This window comes from Solanum stenotomum, chromosome 1, assembly GCF_019186545.1.
Source record: "Solanum stenotomum isolate F172 chromosome 1, ASM1918654v1, whole genome shotgun sequence".
NCBI lineage: Eukaryota > Viridiplantae > Streptophyta > Magnoliopsida > Solanales > Solanaceae > Solanum > Solanum stenotomum.
In genome coordinates, this window is record NC_064282.1 from 18432111 (window position 1) to 18446098 (window position 13988).

The following is a 13988-nucleotide window of genomic DNA, read 5'->3' on the forward strand; positions in this document are numbered from 1 at the left end:
TCAGTTTGATGGGTGGTTGGGCAAGCATTAGGTTTGTGCAACCTAGCTTTTTATATTTTACATGGTAATAGTGAGGAGTTAATGATGTATGGGCAAAAAACATAACTTATTATTCTCTAAGTTGCAGCCCAAAAGTGCTATTAATTGGTAGAAAGAAGTTGAAAGAGAATATTGTTTGAGGTCTAAGTTAAGTGATGAGAGAAAGAAATAGATGAATGGAGTAGTGATTTATGGACAAAAGCATGTAGGCTGCAGCCATGGACTAGCTTTTTGGCTCTAAGTTCCTTATTAGAAGAGATGATTCGTAAAAAGAGGTTCAGAAGAAGAGATGTTTTGATGTTTTTGGGTTAAGTGATGATAAAATTTAATAAAGAAACTTTATGTACGCTGGATCTCATGCATCAAACTACGTATAAATGAGTGCTACATGTGCAAAAAAGATGAAAGAGGATGCCAAAGGCGTCCTTATACATACCTGTCTTAATGTTGTAGAATCTGATACCTAAAATTCTTTGGAATTCGTCAACATACCCCAGAATTTCTCATGATGCTGATTGGAAGCTGGTATTCTTTTTCCTGTTTAGAGAACCTTTAATTAACATTGGAATGAAATGGACCTGAATAGAGTAGAATAAAATGATACCAATTTGTTTGGATTGAAGCATAGTTGATTGATTCTTTTCTTTTTTTGGTATAAGCAGTTGATTGAAATTCATTGATTTTTAAAATTCACTAGGATATCCCAATGAATCAAACCTTCAGAACAATGCCGTTTGGTCCATAAAAAAAGTGGCCTCTATCCTCCTCTTAAATCCCCCTCTTCCATTCATGGCTTCAAGAGAGAAGAAAATCTATTTCATTTCACTACTGTAATGAGAAAATCTTTTTAGTTGCAAATTGGTAGATTCTTTAGACACATAATTGATCTATTTTCTTCCTGAAGAAATGTCCCATGCCTGCATATGTCTAGACAGTTTGATCATTTAGACTCTCTTCTATTTTCCCTATCATTTAGAAATGCACAGGTTTTAGTGTGTTGATTTGCTATTGATATGTAATGTTGTTATTTTAATATGCTACTTTGATTTCAGTCACCTGGTGATTGAGTCATCACAAGAAATCACTGGTGTTCCTTTTGCAGACTATTTTCGAGTGGAGGTATGAGTTTTACTTTTCCTAAGGGTCTGATTTCTCGTTAGAAATATACTCCCTGTGGTTATCTACTTCTGGTTTTTGATTAGAATTTATTTCAAAACTGCACTTGCCTCTTATCGTTAGGGTGGTTCCAATTCATGCTAGATGACTGATTGACATATATTGGTCACAAGGAAATACCTCATAGGTGGAAACGTAAAAGGTAGATGGCTCTGAAAGAAAGAACCTTAGAAAACTCTCTCCCCCCCCCTTTTTTTTTTCCAACTATGCCACTATTTTTCCTTCACACATTGCTATCATATTCGCAAACGACCATTGCTACACTTCTGTAATCATCAGTCACTCCATTTGCACACCCGCCCAAGGGGTCATTTGTCTGGGATATACGGGGCTATATTTGGTGGAATAAACTTGTGTAAATGTTTGATGGTCTTCAGTGCTTAATCTAATTCTTTTTCAAGGATCCACTAGATTTGGGGCTTTTTGGTATTTCCCATTTCCTCTCTCCCCCCGTCTCACCTTGGCGGCTTTTCACTGTAATTTTGTGTTCCATAACAAATGCTCCTTCGATTTTGCTTTGTTTCTTTTGGACTACATTCAACCTTATTTGGATATATTGACTTAGCGGTCGTATTGTAAAGATCTAATAATTGAATTTAAGTGTTACCTGCTACTTAATTAAGTGGCTAAACTACTAAAAAGAATTTAATGGGGGCTATCAATCACTTCCACCTCAATTGCCACATGGAAGAAATCCTGTAATACCTCATTTATTGCTCTTATCCCTAAAAGGAAGAGGGTGATAAAGCTTAGGGATTATAGACCTATTAGTCTAATAGGGAAGTGTGCACAAGATTGTGGCCTAAGCACTAGCAGAGAGACTGAAGGGGGAGTCATTGGCAAACTGATATCAGAACAACAAAGTGCTTTTCTTGAGAACAAACAAATCACAAATGCATCCTTGATTGCTAATGAGGTTCTGGATTGGAGAATAAAAAGTGGTGAACTAGGTCTACTATGCAAATTAGACATTGAAAAGGCCTTTGACCACCACTTGAGTTGGCCCTTCCTAATTGAAATCCTAAGACAAATGGGATTTGGAACTAGGTGGATAGAATTTTGTATTTCAAATGTGAAATACTCTGTGCTGTTAATAGAAGCTTAAGGGGCAAGGGGAACCTCTCTCCCCTTTCCATTTCGTTTTGGCAATGGAAGGTCTCACGCAGATGCTAAGTAAAGCAAAGGAGCTTCAGTGGATAAAAGGTTTTCAGGTGGGCCAGTAATCCAGTTGACTCAATCAACTATATGCAGATGATACACCGATATCCTGTGATGCTGAGAGGTCTCAGGTCATAAATTTCAACCTCATTCTACTCCTTTATGAAGCTTTAACAGGCTTGCACATTATCATGCTCAAGATTACTAGCTATGCTGTCAACGAGGTTCAGAATTTGGAGATATTAGCATAAGCTCTAAGCTGCAGAATGGTGCCTTACCCACACATACCTTGGGCTGCCTTTTGGGTGCAAAATTCAAATCCACTATAATCTGGAATGGAGTGACAGAAAGAGTGGAAAAAATGGCTTGCAATATGGCAAATGCTATACGCTATCCGGGGGGGGGGGGGGNGGGGGGGGGGGGGGAGGGGGAGGAAGTAGTGTGGTAGCATCCTATGCCTACATTATGTCATTATATTCTATGCCATCTTCTGTCTTAAAACAACTGAACTGTTTAAGGAGGAGATTTTTATGGGAAAGCAACAGCGAGACTCGCAAATGCCATTGTCCCTCAACCAAAAGTTGCTGGAGGACTTGGAATCGTAAATCTTGAACTACATAATGAAAGCTTGCTAATGAAATGGTTTGGACAACCAGATAGATGCTAGTTACTATAAAGAGATCATTATTGCCAAATTTGGAGCTTAGAATCATTGAAGTCCAAAGGGATAGCACATATCCTCATGGTGTTGGCCCCTGGAAACATATCAACAGCTTCCATCAAGCCCTATTTCAGAACATATCCGTTAAAGTTGACAATGGTTTGAATGTCAAATTCTGGGGAGATAGGTGGACTGGAAACTAACACTTGAGGACTCTTATCCTGGCTTGTTCCTTATTGCCAGCAACCAGGATTCATCTGTGGCTCAAAATAGAGAGGACAACATATGGAGACCTTTACTAAGAAGGAACCTAAATGACAGGGAGATCATTGATCTGATAACTCTTCTAGCCACTTTGGATACTTTCACATTCACAGATCAGGAACAAGATAAGCTGTTATGGGGAAGCTCAAAGTAGGGGAAGTTCACAGTCAAATAAGGTTAGGATGTTTTGTGTTCTCAAAATGGTGTTCTTGAGGAAAGTCCCTGGAAACATATCTGGAGAACCAAAATGCCACTCAAAGTCTCTTGCTTTACCTGTACAGCTCTTAGGGAAGCAGCTTTAACTCAAGATAACCTTTGTAAAAGGAAAATTGCTCTCGTAAACAGATGTTATTTGTGCCATCAAAGCCTAGAGATTGTCAATCACTTACTTCTACACTGCCCTCTTACTTCTGAAATCTGGAATTCCTTCCCATCTACTTTTGGACCTTCCTCAGACCATTAAGGAAGCTTACGCTAGCTTTATTTTTTGGAGAGTTGACAAAACCATCAAGAAGGTCTGGAAATGATTCCTTTAGTCTTCTTTTGGGTTGTGTTGAATGAAAGAAACCACAGGTGTTTCGATGGGATGTCAATTCCAACTCAAGCCCTGAAAGCTTGATGCGTAGTTGTTTTGTTTAGCTGGAATTTTCTTACTCCTGTTAATAGCATGGACATTTTTTTGAACTTAGTTAGCTCCATGGTACTAGACTACTAGTATAGCTTTTTTGTAATAGAGGCTAACAGTTTTTTTTTTGCTTCAAAAGCCCACTGGCTTTTGCTTTTGTAATTTGGGACCTTCCAGTTGCCATATATCAATGACTACATCTTACTTCATCTAAAAAAATATTTTCTAAAACTTGAAATATCAAATGACCCCCCGGTATTTTGTACAATACAATTCAAGCACAAGTGGTTCGTCCTTGCAGCAATAAAACTCTCATACCTTGAAGGGCCAAAAGTTGGTTATCGTTTTTTTTTGGAGGCAGGTTGGAGGTTGATTTGTTGGTGGGAAGGACAGTTTGAGTTGTTACTGTTCTCTCACTTCATTTATTTTATTTCTTTGTCTCGGGGAGGACAGGGGATGGAATGTGAGGAGGTGACAAGAGTGATGGCTGTTGGTTGTCCACACCGTTCTGTTTTGCTAAGGACACAAATGCAACTTTTCTTGATAAATTATTGAAAGGATTTTTATCTTTAAGTTGACCCATAAGGGTAATTTATCCCAAAAGGGGGTTAGCGTACAGAGCTATAATTTAAAATTTAAAGAACCAAGGTAAGAGCTAGGCCCCTAGACGAGAGCCTCAAACATGGAATAGGCTGTGCAAGAGTGTCAAATTGCCACTTGACATTTGACTTGGTAGGATTTGGAAGCAATTGCATGAGTGCGCAATGTGAGTGTTGTCTTGGGCTAAGTGCTCTTGCTGACACTTGGGCAGTACGGCTGCACCAAGGTGCCTGTGGAAGGCAAGACAGCCTTGGGATATTATCAAGCAAAAGAAGGCAATGCTGGCACCAAGGCAAGTGAAAGGCATGCGCATGTCGGTATGTGCGAGGCAGGCGTAGCAAGACGTGTGTGGCATAAGTGTCAAGGCCTTCTCACTTGGCGCATATTGGCCATAGGCATGCCTGGCATATGGGCGGTTCCAAGCAAATATTATTCTAATCCTTGGTGGCACAGTCTGAATGCTGGCATGTGTCAAAGTGCCACAGTTGCACCAGATGGTTTCTGCTGGATTGTTGAAGACCCTTAAACATAGATCAACAGTTGGGGTCCTCGGGGATGTCAACGGCATGATAATAATGTATTAGCATCTTCCAGGTGTTTCCTTGTTCCTTGTAACTTTCATTGGCTACATAATGGTCATGTCTACTTGTCCGCCATGGCAATTAGTGTTGTATCGTGCTGCAGGATGAGAGTTGGGTACTTGTAAGTTCCTTTTGTGTTGAGATTAAAGCACAGTTGGGCATGTACATTGCTTTGTTCTTCAATTTAATTTAAAGTCCCAAATGAAAAACTATAAGTGGAAGGTTGAGTCAAGTGACTAGATTACCGTGCAAGATTTTTTAGAGGGAAGATATCCCTGGGACAGTCAGATTATTAACAACTTTCATCAAAAAGAAAATATCTCTGGTACAGTAACTATAGTTTATCAGTTCATTGAAAATCTAACTGAATGTTATCAAAATTAATTCTATTTGAATAACCAGCTATTTTTACAGAATTGCCGATTCTTATATGATGCTTGAATATGAATATAAAAGTAAGGATATAACCACGAGAAGAAAATATCTATGAGCGAAGAAGAGCAGATACTTTTCCGCTGAGCATTTGTTCTTGATAACATTATTGAGTCTATAGATCTGCGTAATTGGTGTGTGTTTCACATCTAAGCCTATTCTGCTGCCTACGCTAACTGTAATCCCCAGTGTTCTGTCTGGCCTTTTTATTTTCTAGAAGTATTGTAGACTGTCAAACAATGTCTTCTTTTGACCACAATTATTTTGAATATGTTTATGCTTTAGGATTCCTTTTGTTATAGGAAGGGTGTGTGTGTGTGTGTGTGTTGGGGAGAGGGGGCTTATCATTGTTGGTTATGTCTAAATTTTCTTATTTATTCTTTGTTGCTCATAATCTCTGGCTTTTACATTAGGCTTTTTGGGACGTAGAAAGGGATGAGGATGGACCCGAAGGAGGCTGCAGTATGAAGGTTTACCTAAATGTGGTATTTACAAAGAAAACTATATTTAGAGGTGCACATCCTTATTTTATTCCTCATATACCTTCTTTAAGTTTTAGTTCTGTAGTTTCCAAAAGAAATAGCAGGTGTAATATTTTATTCCTCATATACCTTTTGAAGTTTAACTTCTGTAGTATACAAAAAGAAAGAGCAAGTGTGATCAAATCTTGCTGCAATGTTAGGGCTTTGGGTATCATGCTTTTATTATTTCCCCCCCTCCTCCTATGCAGGGTTTTTCTCCAACTCATCAATAAGTTATTAGTTTCATGAAGATATCTTGCCTTCTCCTCATCTTCAAAAAACTCGAGCTTTTGGTGATAAATTAATCAAATGCTTCTATATGCTTATAGGCCTCTTTTATTCAAATGGCTTCTTCTTTATATCTCTTTATTGCTTTATTATTTGGCTCATAAGAAAATTTTGGTTGGAGCATGAGAAGATGACGATTATATAAATCAGTAAATAGAGAGAAGAAGTAGAAAACAAGAACTACTGGTATCAATACAATATTAAACTAAAAGCAACTGCGCTCAAGGGCCACCTAGGAGTGCGAGACATTGTATTGTGTCAATGTGGAAATTGAAAAGAAATGACCTACGAGTGTGAGACATTGTATTGTGTCAATGTGGAAATTGGAAAGAAATGCTTGATTGTCGCACATTCCAAATTATTTCAGAGACCATTACGATCCCAAAAGACGTTTTTCCCATATCCTGGGCTCTCCTTATCTAGGAAGATGTGTCTAGGATCTGGTAATCTATGATTGCTTCTTTTGGTCGGCCTGTATTAACCTGTGCTTTAGCAGGCATATTATCTAACTTGATATTGGGATCTGGTTCTTTGTTTTTTCTAGAAGCACAAAATGTGGTTCCCTTTCACTTTGGATTCTTCTTGTCATAGTCAAATTTGATGAAGCTGGATAAACAAGACACATATTGCCTGCTTGTCTGTGCTTGATAGATTAGTCAAATTATTTCATGTGCTTAGTACACTTATGTTGATAGATTCGTTAAAATGTTGTTCCATAGATGGTACATAGGACTTATCCTTTCAGATTTTATTAGTTGGTCGTTCTGATTTTGACTGTGAAATGTTGAGCAAATATATATAACCATTTGCTAGTGCCCTTCCTTCAATTGAACCTTAGTTGTGTTTGGTATATCTTTTTTAGTAAGTAATTTCCAAGAGTTTATCTTATGAAGTAGAGGAATTATCTCACAACTTGGGAGCATCTCAATTGAAAAAACACATAGTAGCATCACAATTATTTTTTTGAACAGGTAACATTTTTGTATATTAATAACAAACTACACAGGGTGTGTAGTCCCCCATATTTACATCCAGATGAGCAGAAAAATGAGCTCCTAGTCCTTAATCTTCTCATAAGGAATCTAGTACATCAAAAATTGATTCCGACTCTTCCCTTAAGCTATGTTTTTTACACCAAAAAAAGAAAAGCCGTAAACATTTCATCTTTAGTTTCTTTATACTAATGGCTTTGTCTTCAAAACAAACTTGGTTTCTTTCTCCCCACACAGTCCACCGAATGCAAGCTGGGACAATTTTCCATCTCTCTTTCTGATTGGAAGGATTGGTACCACTGTTCCAGCATTGCAGCACCTCAGAATGCTGTTCCTGGCATAGTCCAGCTAATGCCCCTCAAGTAAATGAAAATCTTCCACAACTGGTCAGTCCAACTGCAGTGAGGAAAGAGATGATAGATTGTTTCTGCTTCCTTATCACAGAGAAAACAGCTTGAGCAAAGATTTAAACCTCTCCTCGTGAGTTTAACTTTGTATGAGTACAACTTCTTTAGCTAGCAACCAAGAGAAGCATGCAACTTTGTGGGGGTTCTGAACCCTCCAGATCATCTTCCAAGGCCAAGTCCCACTCTGATTGTTTGAGGTTGTGAATACCATGGATGATGTTTTCACTGTAAATTTGTTTTGCTTTCCTTAACCATATCAAGAAATCTGGCTCAGTTGATGTTCCTTTGAACTGTTGTAAAGTTCCAAAAAAGCTTGCTAGTCTATCAATTTTCCAATCATTTAAAGCTTCTGAAACTCAAGTTCCACCCCATTTCACCCCAAACCATTTCAATTGTTGAGTTTTCTTGTTGATTGAGGGAATATCTGTCCTTGTTCTATCCACTTATCATTCCATAGATCTACTTTTTTTCCATTACCAATGCTGAACATGGTTTTTGTTAGCAATTTGGGCCACAAGTTCCTTATGGATTTCCAGAGATTGACTCCATACGGACTATTGCTCACTTTGGTATTCCATCTTCCATCCAAACCATATTTCTCCCTGATTACCTTCTTCCGTAATGGCTGGTCATCTGAGTTGAAGTTCCATAGCCACTTCATTATTAAACTCTGATTCTGGATCTTCATATTCTTAATTCCAGCACCTCCATTCTTCTTGCTGGTTAGACAAGACTCCCAATTGACAAGATGTATTTTATTCTTCTCACTGTTCCCCTCCCCAAAGAAGTTCATTCTTAAGGAATCCAACCTTTTCATCACGATTTGTATAACACATACCACAAGCAAGGTAAGGACCGATGAAAATGGTTGGGAATGACCAATCACCATGTAGATTTTGCGGAGGTAAGGTCTTATAAAAACCCCCTTCCTGTATGTATTGGATGCCAATATCCGTGCCTAACCCCACCCCCCCCACCCCCCACCCCACCCACAAAGACAACAACAAAATAAAGCATTCTGAAACAAAAGAAAACAGAAATAGGGGTTGGACAGTTGTTTTATGTCAAGATGAAAAACTTCGATAGATGCATGGGAAATTTACTTTATTTCTGATATTGATTTGTAAGACCCTGAGCAGGATATAGCTATTTTCTGGCTATCTTCCTTCAGCCTTAGTTGTGTTTTATCAGATTATGTTTCATCTTCTTATCATCCAGTGTATGTCCTTTAAGAAGGAATTATCTGTTGGCAAGGGTTATTATGAGGATCAAAGCTATACTTTTTGTTGCCCAAGTTGGAGTTCAAAGTGGGTTAATCTAAAGATTCCTCATTAGGATCTTTGATATTATAGAAATTTGGGTTGGGTTAGGCTCTTTAAAGTGTGTTCCCGTGCCCTCAAACTATTGACATGATGGAAAAACAGATAATGTTTCATCACATGGCATGACATGTAATGATGGAAAATGCAGCAAGAAGTTTTTCACCTAACGACATGACATGTGTAGCAGTTTTGGCTAATGAGGATTGACATATCAAAATTTGAGCAGGGTGAAATACGACAGTAATTTCTGGAAATGTTGTGGGTTTGATGTGCATTTTACTATACTTTCGTGTCCTGTTGGTTGTTATTCAGAAAGTTCAAATATGAATAATTTTTTTTAGAACAGGTAAGATGGTGTATTATATCACAGTATTATGGAAGCCTGGCACTAAGCTAGTGCCAGGATAATTCGCAACCCTTCTGTACCAAAACAAAAAGAAGGTTTTCTCTGGAATGAGCTCCTATTCCTGTAGTGAATCTATGAACTCAACATGTTATTTTCATCTTTAGCATTTTTGCATTTTGTAAATTACACCAAAAGGCCAAAAGCCATAAGCAATTGGATGTAATCTTTGGAACAGTCTTCGTTTTCCGTTCTGAGGCATCTAGCATCCTTCCATATAACCCAGCAGAGACATTTTGACAGTGTCTTCCATACTATTTGCACTGACTTCTGTAATCCTTCAACCCCCCAGCTTGTCAATAGATCTTTCATAGTGAATGCCACTACAAAATGAACTCTAAATAGATTGAGAACAAGCCCAAATCAGCCTTGACGCAGGGCACTGTATAAAAAGACAAGTGCTTCTTTCCTCTGCACTGTTCCACAAAAAACATCTGCGGCAAATATATAGTCCTTTCCTTTGGAGGTTTGCTTGAGTGAGACAAGCATCATGTGAGGCTAGCGACAAAAAATAGCTGACTTTATAGGGCAGTTTCAACTTCTATAATTGCTTCCAAAGCCAAACTGTGCTTCTGGACCCCCTTCACTGTTAAGAGCCTTGCAACAGGAATAAACTGAGAAGTGTCCAGTGTTCTGTGTCATCCATAGTATAGTGTCAGATACTTCTTCATTCAATGGTACCTTCTCTAGATCATGCAATAGTAGAGCTGTTCTCAGAGCTTCCCAATCAAAACAATTTCTGCAAAGTTCTAAGCACTAATTATTTCCATTCCAAGAATCTGAGACTAAACTACCTGCATTCGAAGGAACCTGTCGATATCTTAATACTTGATACTGAGTCATTAAGGGGGCGTGTCCTAACCAAGCGTCTTGCCAAAATCTAGTGTGTCTACCATTACGAAACTTGATCTTTGTGTTTACAACAAAATCACACCATAAGCTAGATATATGCTTCCAAAGGCCTAAACCATGAGAATAGTTAAATAGGACCAGTGAACCAGATGCTTTGTTCTCCAAATTATTCAGATATGATCCTTCTCCACTAGCTCTCATTTTCTTTTCCTTATCTCCATAGTCATTTCATCAATAAGCTATTGTTATGGACCTTCAAGTTTCTGATGGCGAGATCTTCTTTCAAGAATTACATTGTCTCCCACTTCATCAAATTAATAGATCCTCTTATCTTTATTACCACCCCCACAAGAAACTCCTCCCAACTTTATCCAATCGGTTTCTCACACTGACTGGCAAAGGAAATATGGACATAAGACATGTAGTTAGAGAATCCAAAACACTATTGATAAGCACCACCCTACACCCAAGAGATAAGCATTGTCTTTTCCACATAGCAAGTCTCTTTTCACATCTCTCTCAATCTCTTTCCACACATGTTTCTCCTTATACCTAGCCGCCAATGGCATTTCCAGATCTTCTGTGGGTAGTTCGCCAATCTGACAACCCAAAACATTTCCTAATCTAGGTAGGCTTTGCTCCCCATTTACTGTGAACAGAGAGCTTTTTTCCAGATTTATCTCAAGACCAGAAATCATTTCAAAAAGTAGTAGGATCATACCTAAGATATTTCAATTGCGAAACTCCTCAGTCGCACATAATATAAGCGTATCGTCTGCATACTGTATGTGGGAGATTTTCACTCCAGTTGACACAATGATATTTATTACTGAACCTTTTCTCTGAACACTTCTGGATTAGACACTTCATTGATATCAACAGCTGAGAAGTTTTCATGTTTAATGGATGAGTGTCAGTTTCTGATCTTTGGCACTTGAAATTTAATCCCCGACTCTCCATTTCGCAACCCCATCAAAGAGTTAAAATTGTGATGGGAGCTAGAAAATGAGGTTGTGGAGGGGGTAGGTATTGTATCTTGCGCATATCGTGGGTAGCTAGCTGTGTATCCTTGTTAGTTTGGCTGCTTAAGCAGTTACAGAAAAAAGGTAATTTATAATGTTCACCTTACGAGAACTTTTGTGTCGCTGCTAATTGCTTGGGAATCTCTGCAGGGAAGATAGTGCAGTCTACAATTGATGAATGTCGAGCCTTGTATGTCACATGGATTGCCCTTGTATATTCCTCTTCCTCTACAATTTCTTCTATTTTCAGTTTGCAGGATCTGTAAAGCAGATTAAAAGATTGACGTGGGATTTTATTTCAGGCGCATGATGAACTGTTGAAGCAAAAGAAGTTAGAGAAGGAAAAAGGTAGTGCTTCTGGAAACCTCTTGCATCACACCTTTGGCTATTTTATATGTTGGGCTATACATTCTTTGGTTCCAAGCTCATGTTATCTGATTAAATTATTCTGTCAGCTGATGGTCAAGCTGCTATTGTGGTAACAAGTGCTCAGCCGAAAAAAAGTTATGAACATGTAGAAAACTTAGATGAGACAAGTAATGAAATCAGGTCACAAATACCGCCGCTCAACCAACAAGCTGCAGATAGCAGTACTGTGTCCATAACTTCCTTGTGTAGAGATTTCATGCTCAAGTGTTCATCATCTTTGAAATCTCAGAGCCATGTTTCCATTCTTATAGTGATCACCATTGCTGTGATACTGATTCTAATGCAGGTATGTTTCTCAATTTGCACTCTTTATCTGAGAACTATGTTTTAACGAAATTGTTACCACAGATTGTTCCTCTTATGATATTAGTGTTAAAAATAACCGAACACTGTAAACTTATTTTTGGTCTCATTCTTTTTCTTGCTTTTCTGTTTAGCATCAGATACTCTCTGTAAACTAGTCTTGGCTCAGCGGAATTCACCTTTCAATGTTTAAGATAGCAATGCAGACACCCCGCCCTTACCATTTTAATTGATATGGGTTGACTTTCAAGGTTTTAACAGATAATTGTATTGGTCTTGTAAAGGAGTTAAAATAATTTGAATTGTGAGGAAGTGTAAAATGGTAAACCAAATTAATTTTTGAAATAATATAAAGTAGCATTTTTTGGCTATGTTGCTCGGACTCTTCAAAAATGTTATCGGGTGTGTGTCGGATCCTTTAAAAGTAGTGCATTTTTGAAGGATCCGACACGGGTGCGGCAACATTTTTGGAGAGTCTGAGCAACTTAGTTTTTTGGCGACCCAAGGTATATGACCTACTGTTCAATGAAGTGGGATGAGGACAATGAGATCTCGGGTTCAAATTCTAACGGAGGCACTGATTTTCCGCATTTGCCTTAGCATTGGGGGATAAATTTTCCCAGTATCTATGATGGGTGGAGGTAACACGTACTCGGTGAATTAATTGAGGTGCGCGCAAACTAGCCCTGACACCAGCATCATAAAAAATAAAATAAAATAAAGTAGCTTTTATTGAAATGTTACTTGCACTTTGGTTACTTCTTTTTCTGGATTGCTTTGGACTGTTTTTCCCTGAGCAGAGGGTCTATCGGAAACTGCCTCTCTACCTCTGAGGTAGGGGTAGGGTCTATGTACCAGTGTGTATGTTGTTATTTGAAGTGAAGGGGAAAAAAGTTAAACATATCAAAGTTCGAAATCATTGTTTTGACAAATGAAGGTAGAAACTTGGTCAATAAATTGAGACGAGTAAAGGGAGTGTAATTAGCTGAATGTTACAGGAGTGTAACAACTTTAGTTTTCAAAAGTAAGTTAAGGGCCCACTTTGAAGGGAATGACCAGGTGATATTCTAGTATATTTGCTCTGGCCATCTTCTATAAATGTAGTTAGATGCCTGCCCTTTTCCACCTTGTTTTGATGTCTGTCTTCTGGAAAACAGGTCAAAAACTAGTGTCAAGAGCTTCAAGCCCAGTCTGGCTTTTGTTTCACTATGTCAATTTTCATCATTGCTCTAACTTTCTTGTTACATTGATTTTTTTCTGTTATGAGTTAATTGGTTTCCACGTATGATGGATCTGCAATAAATTGACCCCTTGATTGTGTAGTCAAGATGGTGAAAGATAAATTTACTGATTAATCTTTTTGTCTCATCAAACTTTGTTGCAGATGAGCATACTCGTGTTGTTAGGTAGACCACAGCACGTCCAAGTGATATCTCAAGGGGACTCTGCAAGTAGTATGTATCGACTAGGAGAGACGGGTGTTGATATACTAGGTTTTCTGGATAAAAAGATTAATCATCTAAAAGATGAGATGTTTATGGTCGAAACACTGCTTGGCAAAATGCAGCAGGAGCATACACTTCTAAAGACACAACTGAAAGAGTTTGAGCACCTACGGAAGCTGCAGAAAGGATAAATGAGCTGTGTACATAGATGCTGCTACTTCTTTTGTCCATTTTTATTTTCTTTCTTTGGGTGAAAGGCTTGCATGTTGTACATTTTTCTTATTTTGTGTTTTGGACATTCATGTACATCTTCAATAACTACATGATTGTACTATCTACGTAAATGGTAAAATAATTGTAATTATGTAACAAATACAAGCCCCCTAAGAGCCTTTGTATCATGTATTGAATAATCTTTTATTGAGAATGGTAAAATATCCACACTATGATTTGAATAATTATGGAAGT

General features: G+C 38.1%; 1 protein-coding gene across 1 annotated transcript in view; it reads left to right on the plus strand.

Moving 5' to 3' along the window:
* The window catches only part of LOC125867248 (protein VASCULAR ASSOCIATED DEATH 1, chloroplastic), a 28853-nt gene extending 14865 nt beyond the window's left edge, over window positions 1–13988 (plus strand). Inside the window, exons 13-18 of the mRNA XM_049547677.1 lie at window positions 1092–1158; window positions 5950–6049; window positions 11494–11555; window positions 11646–11691; window positions 11799–12058; window positions 13460–13988. Coding sequence (XP_049403634.1) covers window positions 1092–1158; window positions 5950–6049; window positions 11494–11555; window positions 11646–11691; window positions 11799–12058; window positions 13460–13711 — 787 coding nt within the window. The 3' untranslated portion in view covers window positions 13712–13988. The remainder of the gene's footprint in view (window positions 1–1091; window positions 1159–5949; window positions 6050–11493; window positions 11556–11645; window positions 11692–11798; window positions 12059–13459) is intronic.